The 25704-nt window shown below is 40.9% G+C and overlaps 1 protein-coding gene across 1 annotated transcript in view; it reads right to left on the minus strand.

Annotated features, from left to right (window-relative positions):
* LOC128746134 (hemicentin-2) overlaps window positions 1-22936 on the minus strand; it is a 145191-nt gene extending 122255 nt beyond the window's left edge. Inside the window, exons 1-2 of the mRNA XM_053843183.1 lie at window positions 22742-22936; window positions 22539-22691 (exon numbers count right to left, since the gene is read on the minus strand). Coding sequence (XP_053699158.1) covers window positions 22539-22691; window positions 22742-22936 — 348 coding nt within the window. The remainder of the gene's footprint in view (window positions 1-22538; window positions 22692-22741) is intronic.
* Between the last annotated feature and the right edge of the window lie 2768 nt (window positions 22937-25704).

A 25704-nucleotide genomic window follows, 5' to 3' on the forward strand; every position in this document is an offset into this window, starting at 1 on the left:
TTGGGCTGAACAGTTTTCTATATAGCGACTTAAGTGAACTTTTTGCGAATTTCCAGTTCTGTTAGAAGTTACTTTGTATTCCCTTCGAAGTTTAAACATCAAATACGAACTTGAAAGTACAGTTAATTACTTACAAATGAAGTTGAATAGAGTTCTATTCATGATCATTTCGTTGGCTGATTAAGCCAAAAATCCCCTTTTATCGGAACTTTTGGTTACTTGGGAGTGTAAACCAACATGAGCTATGAAAAATTCTGGACGAACGGCTTTCCGGGTAAGCTTACTAGACTTATCATGGCTACGATGGATTGGGACGGGTGGATTGTCGAACCTATTCGAATCTCGCTGGGGACTTCGACAAGGAGATGGTCTTTCCTGCCTGCTATTCAACATTGCGCGTGAAGGTGTTATAAGACGAGCGGCGATCGAAATGCGGGGTACGCTTTTCAATAAATCCAGTCATTTTATCTGCATTGCTGACGACGTGGATGCTATCGGCAGAACATTTAAGACGGTGAAGATCAGTACACCAGACTAAAACGCGAAGCAGAGAAGATAGGGTTGAAGATAAACATGTCCAAAATGATATATTTGCTTGCAGGCGGGACCGAGCGCGACAGGGTCCACTTAGCTTGTACCGTGGTAATCGACGGGGATGAGTTGGAGGTAATCGACGAGTTTGTATACCTTGGCTCACTTGCAACAGAGGACAACAATATCAGTCATGAGATTAAAAGGCGTATTATCAGCGGAAGTCGGACCTACGATGGACTCCACAAACTATGCGGTCGAACAATCTGAGCTTCAAACAAAGTACAAAGTGCACATTGTACAAACGGTTGTTTTCAATGCTACGCTCTATGAAATGTGGACGCTGCTAGAAGAGGACCTGCGAGCACTCAGAGTTTTTGAATGGCAGTTTCTAAGAACTATCTTTGGCGGCGTGCAAGAAAACAGTGTATGAAGTTGAAGAATGAACCACGAACTTACGCGTCTCTACGGTGAACCCAGTATTCAGAAAGTGGTTAAAGCTGGATCGAAACGTTGGGCTGGACATGTTGCTAGAATGCCGGACAACTTTTCTGCCAAAATGGTTTTTGTATCGAATCCGGTAGGAACAAGACGAAGAGGTGGAACGAGATCTGGCGAGCACAGTAACTAAGTAACTAACAGGAACTAAGTAACAGTAACGAACACAGTAACACAACTAAGTAAGTAAGGTATAACGAAATTCTTGATCCTTATTGTTTCGTAGAAACTCCGTGCGTCTTTCACGACAAATTTCTCCTCGGTGACGGTGAGTAGCTATTTCTATTACTCTAGCCTCTATTACTTTGGAATACGTTTCTGACATGTAGCTGCGCTTAGCATGCGACTCTTGCTATCTTGCCTTTTGCCATCTCTCGCTCTTTAGCATTTAGCATCAATCCAGCTGTGCCGACTTTCGATTCGTTGGTCAACTTTATTTTGCGTTTATTTTGATTTTTCGCATGTCGCTTAACCCGCCCCCCCCCCATTCTCTCCACCTTAAATCCCAAAACGCAAAAACATCTTTCCATTCTGCCGGTACATATACATTTTCACCTTCATTTACAACCCTCACCCGTTTGGTTTTCGTCTGACCACTCAGATTCAGAATGTTATTTCCCCAGAAGCACGGTCCACATTAGCGTGATGGATGTAGAAGTTATGCCTGCCAACAAGCTGCCGCCTGCCATGATCCCTGAAAATGCGTGGCCTCTTGCGGGGGTCGTTGATTAAGTGCACATTCGGGCCACCGCTTGTATTGACAGTATTTTTCCTCGCCGAAATCCTGTCGATATCAACATCGTCAAACTGACAGCATTTGGTCGTACGCGATACTAGGCTAACAACCATGCTGCATGGCACAAACGAATGTGACTAACGCTAATGGCTGGGGCAGAAAGCGAAACCCCACTCGAAGTGGAGTGGAGCGGAATGGAGTCAGTCGACGGCTCATTTGTTATCCTTCCATCCTTTTGCCTTCCCTTTGCACCCCAGCAGTGGCTGCTATCCATTACTCGGCACTCAATGGTTTATGAAATGCCACTTTCCGGCGGTTAATGAAAAGAACAACATGTCGCACTTCATCATTTATGAGCTTTCTCCCCCGTCCGTGCGGGACTTGTGTGGGATGTGGGTTTTGCTTTTGCCACTGCAACAACGGCCTGCGAATTTCGAATGCTAAATACAGAAGTAATTCCTAGAAACGGCAGGTCGACGCACCAATTGTGAATCGCATAGTTTAATTTCCATAGCAGCAAATCTTCTACCGTGTACCAATTGATAAAATATTTCGTGTGCTGCCATAGATTGCAGCACTGAATTATTATTATAATTATTCTTCTATTGTAAACATCGTGAAAAAATCTCCCTCGCACGGTACCTAATTTCTTTACCAGCAATCAGCTCCAGTCTGTTTAGAACTCGAATTAAATTTTTCCGCCTCTTGCGATGAATGAAGATGGTGAGCCGGGAGCCGGGAAACAAGCGGAGACAAGTGGAAAATCGCAGGAAACACGGCCCTTTTGTTGTTTATTATGTGGGGTGGGGGCCTGGGTAGGTACTGCGATTTTCTTGCTAACTTCACCGGATGTTTTCTATTGCCTTCTTCTCGCACCTGGGTATAGCAAGTGCGCATCGTTCGTTTCACGGCGTTGGGCTGAAAAGTAATGTCCAGTTTGTTCAGTGTAGGAACATTTCCTGGTTGTTGGGGCTATTCGCAGGCACAAAGGAATATTAGATAATGATGTTGTTGTAAAGAACTCCGAGAGCTGTTTGCTTTTGTGATAATTCTATATTTATTTTCTTTCAAATAAACAATCCGATGTGCTTTGGAAGACCGAACCAACTAGCAGCAGTCAAGTTCCAAAGCGATAGATTTATTGTATTAGTTTATTTTTTCTTGGGGTCAATCCCGGTGTAGAGGTAAGCATTCACATCGAGGACCCGGGTTCAAATCCCGGCCCCCCAGAAGTCACGAATGACCCAAGCTGTTAAAGTAACTATATTAAAAAAAATAAAATTGTTTTTTCTTCCTTTAAAACTCTGATTCATGATTAAATAGCTTGTTTGTAAGTAGTAAAAGTACTACAAGAAAATGGCTAAAAATGAATGGATACCGATCGATTCATAATAGAAGTTGCAATCATGTGATTTATAATATAATTTTCTTTCTCGATCTCTAAATAATAAAAATTAACCAAAATTTCAAGGTCAAATTTCCATATGGGTCATTCCATGCCAAGTGACCGAGAAGAAGTTCTAACGTGTAAACGACCTTCACGGATTTGAACCAAATTTTGCCAGATTGTTCGTTTTCGGTCAGAAAGTAAAAATCCAAAATTTGGTACGGATCGATTAATCGGAGCGTCTCCATTTTTAAGGAAAACTAGCTGACCCGACAAACTTCGTATTGCCACAAATTAAACTGTGTTGTACATAAATCGTGAATCTCGGATGACCTTTGTCACAATCTCGAGTTTTGCAAGTTTCTGAGGAGTTCATGGGTGGTTTAATATACAAATTTTCCTCACAGTAAAGTAGAAAACAACTCCTCCCATTGCTAAGCCTGATAAAATAAAGCGGGTAGCATTAAAATATTCGCCATGATTATACACTCAAGTCGCTTTTTACGCGAAGGATACGTCCCGCGTAAAAAAAAGCCAAAATTTCGAGTTATAAAAACTTTGTGGATTTCAACACTACGCGAAAAAATAGACGTTTTGAGCACATCCGTGTAAATTTCGAAAATCGCATAAAAAAACCGCGTAAATTCCGAAATTCGCGTAAATTCCGACAATCGCGTAAAAACAACCGCGTAAATACCAAAATTCGCATAAAAAACCCGCGTAAATTCCGAAAATCGCTAAAAAAACCGAGTAAATTTCGAAATTCGCGCAAAAACAACCGCGAAAATTTCGAAATTCGCGCAAAAAAAAACCGCGTAAATTCCGAAATTTGCGTAAAAATAATCGCGTAAAAAACCGAGTAAAAAGCAACTTCAGTGTATAACATTTCGCCGCATACCGTTTTGCGGAACACCATTTCTCGGTTGACCATAAGCGGAATATAGAGTTCGCGGTATACCATTTCGCGAAAAACCTTACGCGGGATGTACCATTTCACGGAAAATGTTTTTGTGGAAAACTCACTCACTTTACTTTACTTTACTCACGCGGTCGTTCGGACCCACCTGAAAGAAAGTAACAGAGGTCAGTAGACCTAGGAAAATAAATAAACCTAATTGATAGTTTTTGGTGAACTTGTTTTTGACTAATTTTTTATGGAAGAGTCTAAAATTTCTCGAGTTCGATTAGTTTTTAAGTTACGCAAAAATTTCTGTTTTATTTGTATGAGAGTCCTTATCCTCCTACCACAGGGGTGAGGCGACTAAAACCATCATAAAAAAATTCCTGCCTCCAAAACCCCCCACATGCCAAATTTGGTTCCATTTGCTTGATTAGTTCTCGAATTATGCAGAAATTTGTGTTTCGTTTGTATGGGAGCCCCCGCTCTTAGTGGAGGGAGGGGTCTCTAACCATCATAGGAACTTTTCATGGCCTCAAAAACCTCTGCATGGAAATTTTCACGCCGATTGGTTCAGTAGTTTTCGATTCTATAAGGAACATACATCCCGACAGACAGACAGACAGAAATCCATTTTTATATATAAGATACCCGATTTTGTCAAAACCTCTTTTGACGTAGGACTACGCTGCCGTCATATGCAAAAGTGACGTAAACGCCAATTGGTCAAAAATGGTTTTATTTTCGCAAATGGTGCTTTACGCAATGCTTTTGCTTCTGCTGTTGAGAACTGGATGCATTTTCATCGAAAATTATATAAAAAATTGAAAAAACAAAGTGACGTAACCGCCATTTCGCTGCAAAAGTGACGTTATAGTGTTAACTGCGGTATAAACCACTTTGTTACACATTAATTCAATTGAATATGTCACATCAGATGTTTTTATTGAAAAAGTGGCTCAATTCACCTAAAAGTGCATTTCTTTTCTCATATTTAGAAAACAAGATTTAGATAATTCAACGTTTGCTCAGATTAACCCACATCTGAAACACATCCAAATTGTTCCAATATGGCCAGAAATGCACGCGATGGCCAATAAGTAAGTTAAAACATCAAATTTGATACCCTGCATAACAGGGTTCGAGATCGGAAATTAGTCATTCCCCTCGGTCAATAAGCAAAACGTCTAAAACTTTGCGAAACGGTGAATTGATTATCCCGCAAACACAGGATTGTGAAAAAATGGTATGTGCTGAAAAAAATATTGAACATTAAAATAAGCGCTTTATATTTGACATAAATTATATATGATCAATCTCCGTGGAAGTCAGTTTTAGAGTTACTTTTTAAAAAAAGCTTCAATATGGTAGATGTCCTCGGCAACCTTTGAAATAATAGTATTAATGTAAGATACAAAGAACATTCGCATTAGAGATGGTCGGGTTTCATATTTTCCAAGCCCGAACCCGACCCGGGCCCGAAAATTTTTTTGCTGTCAAACCCGGACCCGACCCGAACCCGAATTTTTATTTTCTGTCAAACCCGAGCCCGACCCGAACCCGAAGTTTTATTTTCAGTCAAACCCGGACCCGACCCGAACCCGGATTTATTTTTTTCGCTAAGCCCGAGCCCGACCCGAACCCGAATTTTTTTTTCGGCCAAACCAAAACCCGATCCGAACCCGAATTTTTATATCATGTGAAATTTGATCCCGCCCTGAACTTTATATTATATTATGTTTTCATAAAACTCACATCTCGATTTAAATCTCGGCAGTTTTCTTTTCGTATTCTCTATAACGTTCGAGCTCTAAAATTCATTTGAAATTTTAGGTTTTTTTCACCTTTCTATTTCTTTTGGAACTGAATTGAAAATTCTAAAAAATTAAAGTATATACAGTGGACTCTCGGAAAAGTTAACTCTCTGAAAATTTAATTGTTCAGAAAAGTTAAGAGAATATCAGCTCTCATGCAACGCTCTAAAAAGTTAATTTTTGCCTTAACTTTTCTGAGAGTTTGAATTTATTGGTTGTCCAAGCGTTCGTCCACACACGTGTGTTTACCTTCTATCTTTTTTTTCTCATTTTTCGGTTTATTGTCGCCTTTTCACAATTTCATACAGAGTCGCACCACAACTGGGGTTAAATTAAACTCTTGTACTGGACAGTTCCAACAATAGTTCAATACGGGCACATAGTTGCTTCAGGATTATTGATAACATACTGGAAAAGCGCAAACTCAGATTGAATTTTAAATGCAAAAGAAGGAACTAAAAATAAGAGCGAACAATATCAAAATGTAGTCGCAGACTACGAAAAAACAAAAGTAAACTAGTGAACCGACTATTTTAAACTTACTGAATGGAACTAAGTATTATTTCATAAAGATCTTACTACACATTTTTTTCCATTACTTACACATTACACAAAAATGTGTATCCTGTATCCTGGAATGCATTTTTCGCATTTTTGTATTTATCATTTTCAATGATCCTAAAACTACTCGGAAAAGTTAATATTTCGGAAAAGTTAATCGACCCATTCCCCAATCGATTAACTTTTCCGAGAGTCCACTGTACTAGAATCGTTTCTTTTACTTTTCGCGGGAATATCTCTTAAGTTTTCTATGAAACCTGTAAAAAGCAAAAGAAAAATTTCCATGAAAAATTATTTTGAAATGCTTGGATCTTGTTTCATTATGTTATACCGGTATCTAATAGCCGAAAGTTAGTTCTTAGTCTAAAGCACTAGCACCTTAGTTTAACGGTAGCAAACATAAAAGGAATTCATTTTAACACTAAACATACCGACTTTTGTCTACGAATATTTTTCGCGAGAAGACCGGAAATCCCGCGATTATCAATAGATTAGCGTGAATATTTTTCTCGGTAAAAAAAGAAATAGTAGAGGACCAAACTTATGTTTTAAATATATTTTATAATAAAAGTAGCTAAACAGAATTGTGTCATAACGCCGTGAAAATGAACCAAAAAAGCAATGAGTCAAATGACCCCTTCACGGCAGAGCTGCCATAAATACAGATATTTGTGCATGCATAAATTTGGGACCTATCAATTATTTCAGTTGCTGTGATTTCTGGCTCTACTAGTGTTCCTGAATTTTAAAGTACTTCATAAACTATTTATGTTATTTAAAAGATTAGATCGAGAAAATAAAATACTCAGCAGAAAACGGTAGTCTAGTCTTCTGTCAGTCCACCCAATCACTAGTTTGGGCGCAGTTATGACATGATCCAACTAACGAATTCTGGAATATATAACTTTTGGTCTAAACTCGATCTAAATCTGAAAACACTAAACCGTCTAAAAAGCAACCAGTCCAGTGTAGTTGATATCTGAGTCATACTAAATATCATTAAGGTACTGCTTATTTTATTATGTTAAAATAATACTTTTACAAGAACTGAATGTGGAGATGGTTCGGTTTCTCATTACCCAAACCCGAAACCCGGACTTATTTTTTTCGCTAAGCCCGAACCCGACCCGAACCCGAATATTTTTTTTCGGCCAAACCCGAACCCGACCCGAACCCGACACCTGGCAAAAGTGTCAAGCCCGAACCCGACCCGAACCCGACGGGTTCGGGTTTTTTTCGGGTTTCGGGTCTGGAAACCCGAGACCCGACCATCTCTAATTCGCATATGAGTGGTTTTGGGGGTTCAGATTCAGATGCATCCTAGCGATAAGTCGTAAGAAAAAGTATGTATTTTAATATAACGAATAACTCGCTAGAACATTTGAAAGCACAGAAAAAAGCATCTGCAAAGTTATTGGTATACAATGATTTTAGAGAATTTTTTCTGAGTCATTATATGTTACAAAAGAGTTGTGGTATTCATCAAAGTTGCTTATTTTAATGTGTTCCAAATTGTTTATGAAGATGTCATATCTTTGTGTCGATTTACAGGAAACAAATTTTTTATCACCCTAATAGGTGGATATATGATCACCATGATGAATTAAAAAGGTCCCCAACACCATCCATGTTAAATTCCGCATTTGCATGCTGTCCGTGCCGTTTTGTTCGCCGACGTCACTTTTGCAGCGAAACGTAAAAATTGAATTTGTATTTATACACAAAAGTGACGTTAGCGCTTGGATTTCACGTAATCAACAAAACAATTAACGAAACACCAACGGTTAGTTAAAATACATCAAAATAAGCAATTTGTACAGAAACAAATTCCGAAATTGGGCTTTACTTAGAAATAGCCTCGATTTCTCGTTTTTTGCTTGTACTGAAAAATGTGCAAAATGGATTAACGTCACTTTTGCATATGACGGCAGTACGTCTTACGGCAAGTTTTGAGATAGGGTGTCATTCCAAAAAATCGAAAAATGCGAGCGTCACGAAAAATGAAAGGCTTTGAGCACTAACAGCGGTTTTCCGATCGATTTTCAATATTCTTATACCAATCGATCGGAAAATCTTCTAAGAATTGACCCAAATGAAGAAAAGTATGGACTCTTGATGTTGAACTATTGAAAAATTGAAAATAATGAACCTATGTTTTACCAGAATTCTCGCTTCGTGATTGGTTGGAAGATTCTTTACGATGTCTAAACCTATACCAATTTGATATCTGTGCTTGGGAAGTAAGCCAAAACAACTGACAAAGTTTCCTCATTTCAACAAAATTTCTTAACACCGCGATTAAACCTAGACCATTTTGATGTCCTGCTTGGGAAATACGCCAGAAGGAGTGACAGAGCCGCCTCGTGCCAACAGATTTCTTACGAACGCGATTAAACCTAGTCCAATTTGATGTCTATGTTAGGGAAGTGTGCCAGAAAAAATGATAGAAGTTCATTGCCCCAAAAGATCGCAAATTCTTAACTGCGAGACGATTAAACCTCGGCGAATTTGATCTTCAAGATGGCATAAAAAATAGCGCAGAACTGACCCAGCTAGCATTTTCATATGTAAAAAAAAGGTAAAAATCAGCATTACGTACAGATATACATGCTAAATAAATCGTATTTCATGCTCAAAATTGGCATATCCGTACTATTTTGGAGGCGATTACGAATAATTTTGAGCGTTACGACTATATAAGTATTTATGTACGATAATATCCAATTAAGCGCGAGTCGCTCCGTACTACTCTACGATTTTGTGCTGAAAATCGTATGTATGTCAGTCATTATCATTATATACGACAGAAAATCAACTTGATCCCACTTTATCCAGCTTTAGTTACGATTTCGAGTGTGTTAGGAGATATTTACGATACTTTTCGTACATTGATATACGAGTTGGTGCTAGCTGGGGACTCACTACGTGGCGCTAGTGTCTATGTGATTTGTTTATACAGGCTGTATTTTGCGCTACTGACTATCTAGAAAGTTGCGGTCTTCGGGAAGGTTACTCAAATGACTGCCACCTTCAAGATGGTATGGAAAATAATCAGAATTGACTCAACGGACGGTGCTAGTGTATTTGTGATTTTCTTGTGTTTGTCATAACTCATGATTTTGGTAATGTACAAGAAGTTGCTTTCTACGGAAAGGTTGTTTAAGTGACGGTAGTTATATAACTAGTTGGAAAATTTGCTAATATTTTGCTCGTTATTTAACGCAATGTTGGTCGCTTGCAAAAATTCTCTGCAAAAGATCTGTCAGCAGCGCAAGATACAGCCTGTCTAAGCATATCACATATACACTAGCGCCACGTAATGAATCAGTTCTGCGCCATTTCCCATGCTATCTTGAAGGTGGTAGTCATGTGAGCAACCTTCCCGAAGACCACAACATTCTAGATAGTCAGCAACGCAAGATACAGCCTGTCTAAGCATATCATATAGACAGTAGCGCCACGTAGTGAATCAGTTCTGCACTATTTTTTCTGCCATCTTGAAGGTGTCAGTCATTTGAGTAACCTTCCCGAAGACCGCAACTTTCTAGATAGTCAGCAGCGCAAGATACAGCCTATACAAAAATATTACATATACGCTAGCGCCACGTAGTGAGGCAATTCCGAAATACTACAATCTAACGAAAAGCCCTCGATCTGCTGAACAACTTTGTCGAAGACACCAACGTTCTATACGGTCAAGATCACGAGTTATTCCATGTTGGAACCAATTAAGTCAATTCCCATATGCTACATAGACTCCATTAACACGGTTTCCATTAACGTGGTCCCTATTAGCGTCCTTATTGGGAGAATTACTGTATATCTATACCTATAAAAAAGGATTTCTGTCTGTCTGTCTGTCTGTCCGTATGTTCCTTATAGAATCGAAAACTACTGAACCAATCGGCGTGAAAATTTGCATGTAGAGGTTTTTGGGGCCAGGAAAGGTTTTAGTGTTGGTTAGAGACCCCTCCCCCCACTAAGAGGGGGGCTCCCATACAAATGAAACACAAATTTCTGCATAACTCTAGAACTAATTAAGCAAATAGAACAAAATTTGGCATATGGGTGTTTTCGGTGACAAGAATTTATTCTATGGTAAATTGAGACCCTCCCCTCCTAATAAGGGGAATTATAACTCCTCTCCCTTTTAAGAGGGGGGCTTCCATACGAATTTCCTCACAACTCGAGAACTAATCAAGCAAATGGAACCAAATTTGGCATGTGAAGGTTTTCGAGGGCAAGAAAACTTTCTGTGGTGAATTAAGACCCCTCCCCACTTTAAGAGGGGGGGGGGCTCGTGTACAAATGAAATACAATTTTCCTCATAACTCGAGAACTAATCAAGCAAATGGAACCAAATTTGGCATGTGGGTGTTTTTGGAGACAAAATTTTTTTCTATGGTGAATTGGGACCCCTCCCCACTTTAGGAAGGGGGGCTCCTATATAAACGAAATCCAAATTTCCCCATAACTCGAGAACTAATTAAGCAAATGGAACTAAATTTGGCAGGTAGCCGTTTTTGGAGGCAAGAATTTTTTCTATGATGAATTAGGACCTCTCCCCACTTTAGGAGGGGTGCTCCTATACAAATGAAATTCACATTTCCTCAGAACTCTAGAACTAATAAAGCAAATAGAACCAAATTTGGCATGTGGAGATTTTTGGAGGCAAAAATATTTTCTATGGTTAATTAGGACCCCTCCCCACTTTAAGAGGGGAGGCTTCTACACAAATGAAATACAAAATTCCTCATAATTCGAGAACTAATCAAGCAAATGGAACCATATTTGGCATGTGGGTGTTTTTGGAGGCAACAATTTTTTCCATGATGAATTACGACTTCTTACCTTTTTAGGAAGGGGGGCTCCCATACAAACGAAATACAAATTTCCTCATAACTCTAGAACTAATCAAGCAAATGAAACCAAATTTAGCATGTGGGTGTTTTTGTGGGCAAGAATATTTTCTATGGTGAATTAGGACCCCTCCCCACTTTAGGAGGGGGGGCTCCTATACAAATGAAAAACAAATTTTCTCATAACTCGAGAACTAAACAAGCAAATGGAACCAAATTTGACATGCAAGTGGTTTTGGAGGCAAGTTTTTTTTATGGTGAATTGAGACCACTCTCCTCTTTAGAAAGCGAGTTATGACCCATCTCCCCTTCATGAGGGTGGGCTTCCATACAAATGAAATGCAAATTTCCTCTTATATCGAGAACTAATCAAGCAAATGGAACCAAATTTGACATGTGGGAGTTTTAGATGGCAGAAATTTTTTCTATGGTGAATTACGACCCCTTCCCCTTTTAAGAGGGAGGGCTCCCATACAAATGAAATACAAATTTCCTTATAATTTGAGTATTAATCAAGCCAATGGAACCAAATTTAGCATGTAGGAGATCTTTGAGTCTTGAATTTATTTTATGATAGTTAGAGACCTCTCACCCCTGTGGTAGGGGGTTATGGACCAGGGGTGGACTGACCCACCGGGCAACCGGGCAAATGCCCGGTGGGCCCCAGTAAAAATTTCGTCGTTACTCAAAATGAGATTTTCCAAAATTTTTATTTCAGTGAAACTTTTTCTACGACTCACGAATGTTCAATTGCTGAGGCCCCATAATTTATGAAATCAACCGATTTGAAGATTGAAAATTCAGCTTCAAATGGGACTATTGGGGCCCCGAACTTTAAACCAAAATTTCTCTTTCAATTGAACTTTTTCTACGACTCACGAATGTTCAATTGCTGGGGCCCCGTGATTCATGAAACCATTTAAGTTGAGCTGTTGGGGTCCAAGCTCAGAAAATATTACCAGCTTCAATTCTGAGTAATTAAAAGTAGAATTAGTATTTCATCCGCAGTTATTTGACTACTTATAAATATCGAACTGTCGGTTTAATAATAATAAAATTGGTGGACAAGACACAAACACGTATCACTCTTACAACATTTAAGGATAAAAACAATATTAAAAGAAATTATTTTTACCTACGCGTCGACCGGTTTCAGGCATTCTAAGCCTATCATCAGGACGATGCCGATGTCCAACTGATTACGTATTGTTTATCTGGTTGTATCCACGTCGAAGAGCGGGAGAAATTGTTAACTTGATCTCACTTTTTTTTGCCAATCCAAAGAGAGGTGAAATTATTGGTGGATCATCTCCATTCATAAGAGGTTTCTCTGCATTGGCGATACACATTGATTCCCATGCATTTAGCAGTGAAACCTTCTTAATGGTTTTCATTAATTTCGCACTCTCCCAATTTATTTTATGCCGTAATTCTTCACTGTGCGCTGCTACACTAGAGTCACATGATCGACTGTGCTTCACGGCCTTCCTATGTTTCCTAAGTCTAATTTTGAATTTGCGACGCGTTTGTCCAATGTAGATAGCGGGGCAATCTTGGCATGGAATTTGATATAGGGGAATTGTGTATAACGTGCCCCCCCTGGCCAATGTGCCCCCCCTTCGTTTTTCGCTAAACAAGCGAAATTAAAATGCAAAACCACCCAGAAACCATAGTATTTGATGGATCTAGCCTACTATGCAAGTATGACAGTTGTCACATGCTGAGTTGTCACATGCTGACAAAACAAAAATAAATTTGTTTTTGAGCAGCTTCCGGTGTAACTTTTGGCGTCATTTCCATAAGCTATTTTCTTGTCAAAATCTGTAAATAACCGGTTGTTGCGATTCGATTGCGTAAAGTGAACTTCAAAAAGACATCCCTGCTAAAAATAACGGTATGAAACGCTAGATTTGCTTTAGCATTTAATATTTTTTCAAACAAGTAAAAGCAGGCCAATATGCCCCACTTGCGGTGGTGCAATTTGCCCCCCTTGCAAATGTGGCTATAAACATAGGTAAACAGATCTAACTTGAAGCCAATTGCCATTATTTAATTCAATTAGTATTGTAGAGCAACCGTGGTGGGAATAATTTATTACCAACGTCCAAATTCTAGGTAATTCAACTACCCGGTACAAAACGCCACAGCTGCGGTATAATGTGCCCCATGCAGAAAAGACAAAGTGCACCAGAAGGCCGAAAGTAGGTTTATTTTACATGAAATAAGGATATTTTGCAAAACAAAGGAAATAGTTTTACTTTCTACAAAATAGAGTTGGTCTGTCACTGGTAGAAATACTCAAATTACCGCATTGGGCATATTATACCGCAGGTGGGGCATTTTACCCCGCGCAGACGAGAAACACAACATTTAGGTGCTTTTATTAAATAATTCCTAGCATGTTTATTCCACAATACTAAATGAAATAAACAATTGCAATTGGTTGTCAGCTTAAGTACCAACATATACACGTAGTTGTAACGTTAATCTGGGGAAGTATAACGGAGATATATCCATTTATTCTTAGGGGGGGGCACATTATACACATTTCCCCTATTCCAGATTGTTCCTCAAGCGGGATTTTGTCTTTGAGGTTGCACAACATTTCCCGTAGAGTGCAGCTGCTTTTGAAGGCTGTCGCAAATCCATGTTAGTGAAGGATGTTTTTGATCGAGTTTGTAATAACTGGATAAAACGGTAGGCTGATCCTAACTTTCTCATCGCTGTCTGGTTGAAGATGTGTTGCATTCTGTCGGTGTCTTTTCCGTTCATGTTTCCGCAGGATTTTGTTCACAAAGTTGCTGTCGGTTTAAGCTCCATACTTAGTTTACTTCAGTGGCGACGGTCCGTTATCGATCCTGCGCCGAATGAATTATGGTCCTTCAGTACTCAATCCTGGGCTACCTTTCTTCAAACCCCTCGAATACCAGCTGAACGTGCATCATCCTCGATAGCGCACATCTATCAGTGCGATGTCTACTCCGAAGTCTACGGCCTCTTCTTGATTCTATGCTTAAAATAATTTTGGTTACCCTTTCGTCGGGCATTCTAGACACGTGACCAGCCCAGCGCAGACTGTCACACTGAACTATCTTCATTATAACAGCATATTTACATTCTTAATACAGCATGCGTCTGCGCTACACGCCATTTTGGATTTTGCAATATTACGCTAAAACCCGAAGCATTCGTCGATCAGCTTCTTTTAGCGTCCATGATTCATGTCCGTAAAGGGCCACCGAAAGGATTAGTGTTCTCTAGAGCGTCAGTTTATGTGAATTTGCAAGCTACGGGACTTCAGCTACAAAATGTAATGCCTGCGTAAAGGCCAATTCGCAGCTGCAATTAGTCGTTTTATTTTGCGACTTACATCGTTGTCACATATCACGAGCATACCAAAATATATTCAGTTCCTCTTCGACACCAACACCATTTGGATTTCCGCGCCATGTATTTCGTTTTGGCGGTGTTAATGGTAAGTCCCAATTTCTCAATAAATACCTAAAGGCTTCTTTCGCTGCTCTTCTTTTGATTTCGGTGATATCGACGTCATCCGCAAAATCAAAAAGCACGTGAGGTCTCATTTGCTATTCTGACTCATAATTTTTACTCATCCAGCGTCACACGAATCAACGTAACTAGTTCTGTGGGAAAACCATGTCCTAGCGTTAACTGTCACAGCTCATTTCGCTTTACTGAATCGTATGCCGCCTTGAAATCCATAAAAACATGATGAATCTGCAAGTTGTACTCCCGGAACTCGTCAGTTACTAGACGCAGGGTAAATATCTGATCCATCGTGAAGCGACCCTCATGAAAACCAGCTTGATACTTGCCGACGAAGAACTCAGCTAACGGACTCAGCCACACACGATAGGGAGAGCACCTTATAGGCAAAATTGAGCAACGTAATGTCTCGATAGCTTTTACTCTCAAGTCGATGTCCGTTTTTTAAATTATGGGAAATGAGGCCAATCAACCACTCCTCCGAGATTTGTTTTCCTCCCATATTCTGTTCGTGACAATAAGGGGGTGCGAATTGTTTCGTACAGCTGCTCGCTCCTCGCTTTTAGAAGTTCAGCCAGGATAGCATCCTTTACAGCAACTTTACCGTTTTTCAGCTCACTGATTGCTCTTTTGACCTCCTCCTGTGTTGATGGCTCCACAGTTTTGCCGTCGCTCAAAATTCTTATCCTGTACCTGCTGATCTTCGTGTTTACTTTTCTATTCAACAGCGTCTGGAAATACTTTTCCACCTGGCTGCTACCGTCGTTTTGTCAGTAAGCAGGTTGCCAGCACTATCATTGCAAATCACAGGCATGGCAAAATTCTTGCACCTGACCGTTTTGTAGAAACTCCGTGTGTCGCTGCTGGCGAACCTCTCCTCTGGACTGGCGAGCACGTGCTCTTCGTACTGACATTTTTAGACGGTGGGTTCTTTCTTCCGCAGCTCTACTAGGACGAACCAAAAAGATTCGCGCAGAGTTTCGGGCCTTCCTCACATCGGAATCGTGTGAAGAAATTCTGCAGAGGATTCGCACAGAATACCTTGCTTATAGAAGCAGAATTCTTATAGAAAAATCCAAGAGTTTAATCCCAGGGATAGCTACAATTCGGCACGGGAATCGCCTGCACTATGGACTGTTTTGTTCTGATTTGAAGACGCAGTAAGCTACTCATACATATTGAACTGTTTACATCCCATCATTTATAAAATCAGCTTATTTGATACTTGCAATTTTGCATGTCATTAACCCTATAACATAAAATCTGCAGAAATATAAATGGGTGATAGATGAGGAAAACGTTGCATTGCTGGCAAAGACGCACAGTGGCACTTATCAGAATGTGAAAAGTTCTCTTCCGGGTTCGCTGAAGCACGGTCAATAAAGAATCAAATATTCACGCTGCGGCAGATCCTCCAAAAATTTCATGAATATAGAATTCTACGCACAATTATTTCATTGATTTCAAAGTTGCGCATGATTCCATCGACCGTAAAATCATGGCCATTCTAACCTCGCAGTGGACTTTATCAACGTGATGGTCCCTCATGTGGGCTGTTCAACATGCCGTTACAGGATGTTATTAAAGGAGCACACACAGGCACAATCTTCAGCAAATCTAGTTAGTTCGTCTGCTTTGCCAATGAAATGGATATTGTCGATAGAACAACGTCTGTGGTGGTGGTTGAAAAAACTAAAACTCAAAGTAGCGAAGATTGTGTTGAAGAAAAATGCGTCCAAACTAAAGTACCGTGAACCGCTAATATGCCGCACACGCTAAAAGTTGGTAACTCGGTCCTAATAACGACTTTGTTTTGTTTCGAGCATCGAGCCGTTATGCTGCCCGTTCTCCCGATACTCGACACTCGACAGTGACTGAGTCGAGTCAAGTTGCACGGGGCCCCTAATCTCAAAAGCCCGGTGGGCCTTTTGGTTCCCAGTCCGCCCCTGTTATGGACTCTCACACAAATAAAACAGAAATTTTTGTGAAACTCAAAATCTAATCGAAATCGAGAAATTCGAGACTCTTCCATAAAACATTAGTCAATAACAAGACCACAAAAACTATCTATAGTAACATTAGATCATTCAGGACAAGACGGTCGCGAGTGTTGTCGGCGACCCGCCGTCGGAAGCGCCGCCCACTGTGGGGAGGCAACTCCCCGCAGAAATCACTACTGTCTAGATTTATTTATTTTCCAAGGTCTACCTGGGTTTCCGGGAACGAGCGACAGCGAGTAAGGAGAGGATCGCGAAATGGTACTTTCCGTGAAAAAAGTTTTCCGTGAAATGGTACATTCCGCTTAAGGTTTTTTGCAAAATGATATTCGGCGTAATGTTGTACAATCATGGCGAATATTACTATCCGCTTTCTGGCTATGCAATGAGGGGACAGGGGAGTTGTTTTCTACTTTACTGTGAGGAAAAATTGCAAATTTGTATATTAAACTACCCTTTCCAGGTAACTAATAAGCCTTAACGTAAGCAGCAAATCAGCGTATCTGGCATTTTATACTGCACGTTATTGTATGTTAGCTTTTTGACTGCATAGGTGTTGTAAATTTGCATCCAAAATTGTATTAAAATTCTTCGTGTCGGTAATTAGCTGTAAATTAGCATTGTCAGCACTATAGGAAATTTATCAGTAAATTTTGCCAAATTTCCAGTGTATATTTTGCCAAAAAAGGCATTTAAGTAGCATTTAAGGCGACTTAAATGCTTATTGGCCTATATTTGAATAGCATTGGTGATGCTTATTGGTTACCTGGGATGCTTTCATAGTTACGTAACTGCCAAAATGAATTATCTAAGGTTGAACTCCTCAGAAACTTGCAAAACTCGAGATTGTGACAAAGATCATCCGAGATTCATGATTTAGGTACAACACAGGTTAATTTGTGGCCATACGAAGTTTGTCGGGTCAGCTAGTATGTAAATAAATAAATAAATGTGGCAGAGTTTAATGAGCGGCTCATGGTTCACGGTTCGTTACTGACCTTCTACAGAAAATTTGATAGAAAAGTGAAAATGAAACTTTAAACCCGATCATCATGATAAAAAGAAACGCTTTTTACTGACTCTGATTGAAGCCAGTTTTGAAGCGAAATGGTGCTGCTTCAGTTGAAACCGAAACTTCAGTGCTTCATTGTCGAAGGTGAACGTTATCGGGCTCTGGTGCAGACAATGCTTATTTGTAGCTGACTACTGAAAAGAAGAATTTGAATAGAATTTTAGATGCTAGTTTACAACAGCTCTGCTGCCAAAAAGCTAATACACAGCAACGTGCAGTTAAATACGCCAGAATCGCCAATAAACTGTTGTTTTATTGCTTGTCAGGTTTATTGATTACCTGGATGGCCGAACGCGCTTTACGAAGGATACGAAGTGTATGTGGTGATTCAATGTCAGTTTATTACCTGTTATCACGGGATTTCATTGCGGCAACAATTGGATTTCCGTTAGCGGTTTTCTAGGAACTGGGATTTTTTTTGTATATCTCAGTGACCACCAGGTATTGTCATACTACTCCAACAACAGGCAAATTGGAATCAGTTTCCATCAGTTTCTAAGACGAAACCATTATTCATCAGCACATTTCCTCTTCCTGAAGTTGTTTGACTTGTTTCTAGTAAACTAGTTCTAGTTTCTATAATTGATTCTTCTTCTTCTTCTTCTTCTTCTTCTGTTCTGTTCTTCTTCTGTTGATTCTAGTATCGATGAAAAGCATAACTTAAAGCTAGTTTTTTTACTCAGGAAAGATCAAAAATATTTTGGTTCAACTCTCTCCAGAAACCTTCATCAGCTACACTCCCATCAAGCTGTCACACATTCTACTAGTATGTATGCTTGATTAGCACCACTTCTTCTCCCGCTATACGACGCGCATCAGTTCGTAGGTAATGAACAATGCATTATTCGTAACAAGCTGTAAGAAACGACCGGAAGATCCCTGTTATCCACTCTTTCAATTCTCGTTTGCTTTACCACTTCCTGTTTGCCGACTCACTGTGGATTGTGGCTCTTTCTTTTTCCGTGTTAGTGAACACGGAAGCGTCAATGACTTCCACCTTTTCTTTATCAAAGCTGATGTGAAATAGAGGACGTCAAGTTCGGTCTGCTGGGTGATGTTATGGGAAAGCGTTAGTTACAGTAGTGGGTGTCGAACGTGTGGTTAATAATAGACCCCATTAAACACGATAAAGTAAAAGTAAAATTTTGTTCAGCCTCTACTATATTTCCTGCATTTTGCTTGAATTCAATTGAGGAACATCCAGCTTTCAGTGAGTGGAAAAATTGGTAATAATGTGATAAGTTTTTCCGAGACTAACTTGAAACCGAACTATCCTCGTATGTATCGAACCACATCGAATCCCGGGGCTGCAGTTTACCAGCCAGCGCCAGTATACGCGCTTGTCATCCTTCTCACTTCATTGAGAATGTTCGTCAAAGACCGGCAACTGCTCGGGTGGAACAAACTAGACATGCAAGAAGCAGCACACGTTAGGAAAACGTTAGTCTACGTATAGATGTGAAAATCGTGTGAACCACGACGAAGCGAAAGCAAGGATTTTCTACCTTATGAAGCTTCCGTTATGGTTGCTCTTTGAAAGATTACCTTTCACCAGTTGATTTTGCTTATTCTTTCACTGACTAACGGCCCAAAAGCGGAGGGGAGGGCCGGCGGTAGTTGGATTACTTATGCGGAAACCGGATCCGGACCGGGTGAGGCGTGGGTGGGAGTTGTGTAAGATTAAACCTGTTATTCTATTCTTTGCGCAGGAGGGAAGCCGTGATTTGTGGCGTGTGAAAATGAAGTGTGAAAAGCTGCCTTTGTGCATTATAAGCATAAGTTTTTATGAACAACATCGGCGCGGTGGATGGAACGTCGATTGTGCTCGAGGAACAAACAAGCTCGAATGTGCCGCTGCTGCTTGGATAACTTTTCCTTCCCCTTTCTAACTAGAGTAACATTGGATCGAGTCATGGATAAGAGGCGATATGATTTCACTTTGCTGAGTCAGAACTCGGATTGGACAGGAGGACGCTACATTCAGTGAGCTGTGTAATCAAATCAATCAACATCGCTGCAAACAAACCGTGGAATTCCTGTCAATTTTTGCTGGCGATAACGGAAACAATTGCTGGAGTCAACTGGAGTCAATGTTTGGAACTTTATGTAGCAAAACGACAACAAGGGTATATCAGTCAACTGTGTAGGGATTCAAAGTTGTCGATACGTTATAAGAGAAAGAAACGATGATTTCAATCATCTTCTGTTTTTGTTTGAAAGGATTGCGCAGACAAGTTCAATGGCAATCTTCTCGGCATGCAGTACTCAGAATCAATTGTATAAACAATCCTCTTTCTTTCAAATACGTCCCTAGATTTGTTGCATGATTTTTCACATCACAGGCCTTCAAACAATAAAATGTTTCCAATTTGATGACTATAAGAAACATATTATTGAATTGAAATTCTAGTTGATATTTTTGTCAACCTAAGCGGGTTTTTACACACGGTTTTATTTACGCAAATTTCAAAATTTTTGCGTTAAGCAGTTTCATTATTGTTGAAAACAGATCAAATTATAACGAATAATTTGATATGTGCAATTTTTGTTATTTCAACTACAAACAACTAAAAAAACTCAAAGGAAATTGTACCATAACAATTGTTATTTATTGCACATTCTGTTGATCTGTTATAAATTTGATATCTAGTTCTGATCGGGCAAAGTGGAAGCTTATTGATGCTTGCCATTTTCTCGAAACAGGATGTGGGGAGATTTTTTTTTGCATCTGCACATGGTATGGAAAATGTCTAATTGTTTTCACTTTCTCTCCAAACCAGAGTTCCGTAGCAAATTCGAACGAAGATGAAAGTCACTTAATCAAAAACAAATACACGTCCAATATGGAAATTAAACTAATGGTTGAACATGAAAAAACGGGCACTAAAGCTGTTAGGATGAAAAACTAAATTTCTGAAACAGCACTTGTTTTGTGACAGCTTAAACTTTTTTTTATTTAATAAAATTCAATTACATAATTGTATCTTTAATAAACTTACAAGAAGTAGTCCTTTTTACCCACTTGCACGCTATAACTGTTTCCCATTCCTAATTATTCTTTTCCTATGTTCAGGTTAATTAGCAAGCGATTGCATAGCACTGGACTTTTCGTCGAAGAAGGATTTTAAATATTAATAAATGTACCCCTGCCGTGGATGGTAAATGGCTGAATAATGCGCTCCAGAACCACCAAGAGGTTCCACAGCCTCTTATTCAGCAACTCCTATCTCGACCTCCTTGTGGTACCATCCGGGATACGTTCCTTAGTGAAAATCGGACAACCGGTGGAAACTAGGGTCGTATGCGAACAGTGAAGGGGGCACTCATGCGAAGGCTGAAGTGTAAACTCTCCGCCTGCAGGACGGTTCTCTTGACGCCCAGGAACCCAGGTTGTAATAGCTGTTATCCATGGCTATTATGTAAAAACTTGAATGGATAAACCCCTAATCTAAGGTGTGACGCGACCCGTGCCGAGGGATGAATGGTGGAGGGGGTTCTATAAATTCTCTCGCCGCAACGGAGCCTGTGGAGTACTAGGGCGCCCTCCACTGCAATTTTCCCTTGCTGCATCAAGCCGGTCACTGATGCAGTGGACGATTTCTTACCATGCAAGCTCTCTCTACCGAAAAGCAAAGAAATGAATGAAGTAGAGAGGAGAGTAGGGGAGGAGCAGAACTTGAACGATGCGCTAGCAGAGGTTCAGTCCTGATCCTCGTCTCTCCTCAACACGCCGACTCGTTGTGAGTCGACAAACGTAGATGTGGCTTCAACTCTCTACTCACGGGTCGAGATTCACTCTGCCTGATCTCTGACTGTGTGCTGGAGGGTGGGCTGAAACAAAAGGAGAGCCGAACAGTTATGGCCAGTAGGATGGCTGAACAATCGCTCAAACAATCTATAAAAAGAATATATAACGTCGAGTATCCACCCCTGGGTTATTCAAAAGTTGCTGAGTCTCAATAAGAGAGATCTCAGCAAGCTTACCGGTCTTGTGACAGGTCATTATCCGAATAAATATCTTCGGAATCTCAGTTTCGTACAAGATGATATTTAACCTCGGAACACTTGCTCTGCTATCGTGGAGCACTAATAGTGCGCAGTACAGTATCTCAAAAAGGGAAGATCTAGTTGGCGTCGCCGATCAGGATACTAGGTTCATAAACCTAGTCATCCCTGATTGGCACATGTCACGCGCCAGCTACCAGCCTGTCACTTCCTCAATAAGTGATAGGCTTAAGATAAGAGCTTGAAGCGTACAGTAAAATAATAAAACGGGGCATACCACAATAGTTCAAAATAATGGACGCAGTGATAAGAGCACAGAGAACAGATTAACAGGCTAGACGGAAGTAATCGATTTTTTGTGTGTAAAACTTGTCGGTAGCGCCCTCCAGAGATAGTTTGCCAAACGCATCAAAAAATATCCATGTACCTTTGTCAATATTTCTTTGTGCTGGAGTTACATAGCAACGATGGCAGCGACATCAAGCTTTAGTTTGCCACTTACTGCTCGAGGGGTGGTCTATTGAAGGATTACTCGTAGATTACATAAAAACCTTTTACACACTTTTTGTCGATTACCTGGTGGTCTGTTCTCTTTGGTAAGAGTACCCAACAGAGGAGAAGATAAGACCCCTGCCGTAACATGCGGTAGTTCCTCCGGGAGTTCCAAATTTACCTGACCTCGATCACCGCTCAGTTGACTACGGCTCACCGGTACCGGGTCTTGGTAACCATGCGCATCAACGTTTGTCGCACTCCACTCGTCCGTCTGGTCCCGGAAGCAGCTCTTGTACAATACCTCGAAACCAGCTATGTCGGTTCTTGCCTTCTACAGTGAAGACTAGATCGTTCACCCTCAACGGCTCCTGTTCCTCGAACCGCTTCGATCTTTGGATTGAAGTCGTTGTCGTTTGATACTTCACGGTGGAATCCTAGAAAGCCACCATCCGATGTGGTGGCATTTGCTTGTTTCGATCCGTAGACCTTAGAGCACCCCGCTATCGGATTTACCACTGCTCCGATCTTAGCTTCTAGTGGAGCGATCGAATGGAGGTGATTTAGTCCTATTAGCATCTCTGCTCATCCATTGTACGATGTAATAGGCCTCGCATGCGCTTGAATTGCCGTACGAGATTTCCTGCGTCTATCGTTTGATTAGGCAGCATCAACTTTTCGACGGTGCGGACTGTCTTCCACAACATCTTCTCGTCCTCTCCGACACCTGAAACCCATGGGTTTATCCATATGGAATCATTCTCCGCTCTAGCAATGCCGGCCGTCCACTTTATCGGTTACTTCTCGTGGACTCCAACAGCGCCCAAACGATCCACCAAGCTCGTTTCCACCAGGGTTACCGACGTTCCTCCGTCCAGGAAGGCCAAGACAAGGACGGACTTTTCCCCACAGTGTAGGCTAACCGGAATCATTCAAAACTGCGTATCGTTGTTCGTTCGGATGTGCATGCTGGTTCCAATGGCACCTTTGATTGGATGGAGAAGTTTGTGATGTGGTTGTCTGACCTTCAACTCGCTTTGGGCTTTTTTCGATCGGCTGCCGGCTTGCCGGCTTTGCCGGTAGACGAGAACTCCCTGCTGACATTCGCTTCGTATGCATCCGACACTATTTCGGACAGGAAATAGGTGGAAGTCCTGAGAGTTCTTCTTTTCTCACTTGAAGCGCACCCACTCACGCTTATCGTTGTGTGGAAACTTTTCAACCAGCTCTTGATTGAGTAGCGGATTGATCGAACGCTGTTCGATATCCGCCGCCTCCAAGTGTTCGCACAGCTGCTCGACGGCTATACCGAAGGAAACGAATGTGGCCAACCAAACAGCATTACACACATTCGGCCAAAGCTACCAATTATCAAAGAGAGTCAGATAGCAACAATTGCGATTACGATCAGGCAGGCTTCGGTAAAGTGCGCGAGTGGTTTGCTCGAGTGATAGAAAGAAAGTTTCCTGTCGGAAGGTGGCAATTAAGCACCAGAATTTAGGTATTTCATCGCGTGAAAGCGCCCAAGCGCGTTCCCTACTGTGCCATGTGAGAGTCAACTACGTGAGCACACAACCGAGCAACGAATTAAGGCCATTTACAAGTCCGGGATTATCCAACTGCGATTGAAGGTCACGAGCCGACAGGACTTTACAGCCAGATCGTACGTCCAAATTGTCTGGAGAAGCCAGAGTGTGCAGACCGCAACTACAGCGATAAGAACCAACAGAAAACCCAGGAAACGGATCCGTAAGGGTATGCTCCGATTGACTGTTGTCTAATACGTGGAGACATAGTTAACTTTGTCGGGTCCACAGGGACGTTTTCGACAGTCTTGTAGCCGAACAAGGCTTTCGATAATCGAGTACTCACTGGCTTCGTTGGGTGTTTGGTACATTCCGAGGAGCAACGGTCATTCTTCTGGTTTTCCTGGGAAAATTGGCAATATTGGCAATTGGCTGCCAGCTGCGTCTTGGTCGCTCCGGTTTGTGGTTGCCCCTGTCCGTGTCGACTCAATCGATCGGTCAGCTAAGAGACTGTACTCTTCTTCACCATCAGGTATCAGTACTTGTGGCTTGAGCAGCACGTTCTCCTCATTGAAAGGGAGCTTGTGCCTGTTCTTCACCATCGCACCTTCGCCATCGCTGTCGTCTTCATGGACTTCTTCGACTTTCTCCAGATTCTGTTTTGCTAGTTTTTCACCGCTTAATCCATCGCCTTCATCATTGGCGTAGCTAGAGGGGGTGCCTGGGGTACCAGGCCCCCTCCAGAAATTTTCCTCATTGGAATTGGAAACCGGGAAAAAACTCAGTGTAGGGTAGTTGATCCAGTAGTTGTGGTAGTACCAATAGTTGCGCTACTATTCATTATTAATGCATATTTTCGTCACCGTAGCATTTTAGATAAAACAATTACATTCATTATATAAGACAGGTTTTTAGAAGTATTGGTAGTTAGACTACACCATTTAAAATTAAAGCATTATTTGCTAAAATGCCAATTTTCCATAATCTAACGCGCAGTTGGAGCGCGCAACTATAGGCGCTCATCTATAGTTTTGCTACGATGTTTTTTCACTTAGCAACCTAGCAATGTATATGGAATAACACAATTAAAGGAACATCAAACCTAATTAAGGAAACATTAGCGCAACTGTTGGTACAATATAATTGAATCGGAAAATTCATTTTTTCTTTATAAAGCTTCTCGTACAACGAAAGCAATTGTCTTGCCTTGTGACAAATACCTTGTATTTGATAAATTTATATCCCACAAGCATTAATTAAAGCATATACCTCAATAAACAAGCAAAATGAAGGTATATTGTGCTTAGTGGCGCAACTAATGGATCATCTACCCTATATGTTCCCGCTGCGTGGATATTTTCTTTTTCACTAGGCGTCGCAAAAGCGTAGTTGTCGTCATCGTCAGTAGCTTAGTGGCCACCCCGGTTCATGCTGTTTCAAGCGTTCGTCTCCATTCAACTACATCTACAAATTTCCCACTCACAGAAGTCGCAAATCACTTTCGACCTGGTCGAGCCATCACGTTGAGCCTTCCTGTTCCTGATGCTGGTGCAGTTGTTAAAGAGAACTATTTTCGTTGCACTGTAGCCTATTGACTTTCGCCAGATGACGATGGCAATCTCTCAAAACAGTGCTTGTAGCTCATGATTCATACGTCTCCGTTACTCTCCGCTTTCAGTTTGTACTCCGCCAAATATCGTCCGCAGTATCTTCCGCTCGAAAATCGCGTATGGCTAGCATTTTGCGGAGGGCTAAGGAAGCCTAATCCCGCTTGAATGCGCAATTAGATCTTCTTACTAGTGTTGTTGTCCGTGTGCACCA

The sequence above is a fragment of the Sabethes cyaneus genome, chromosome 1 (assembly GCF_943734655.1).
Source record: "Sabethes cyaneus chromosome 1, idSabCyanKW18_F2, whole genome shotgun sequence".
Taxonomy (NCBI): domain Eukaryota; kingdom Metazoa; phylum Arthropoda; class Insecta; order Diptera; family Culicidae; genus Sabethes; species Sabethes cyaneus.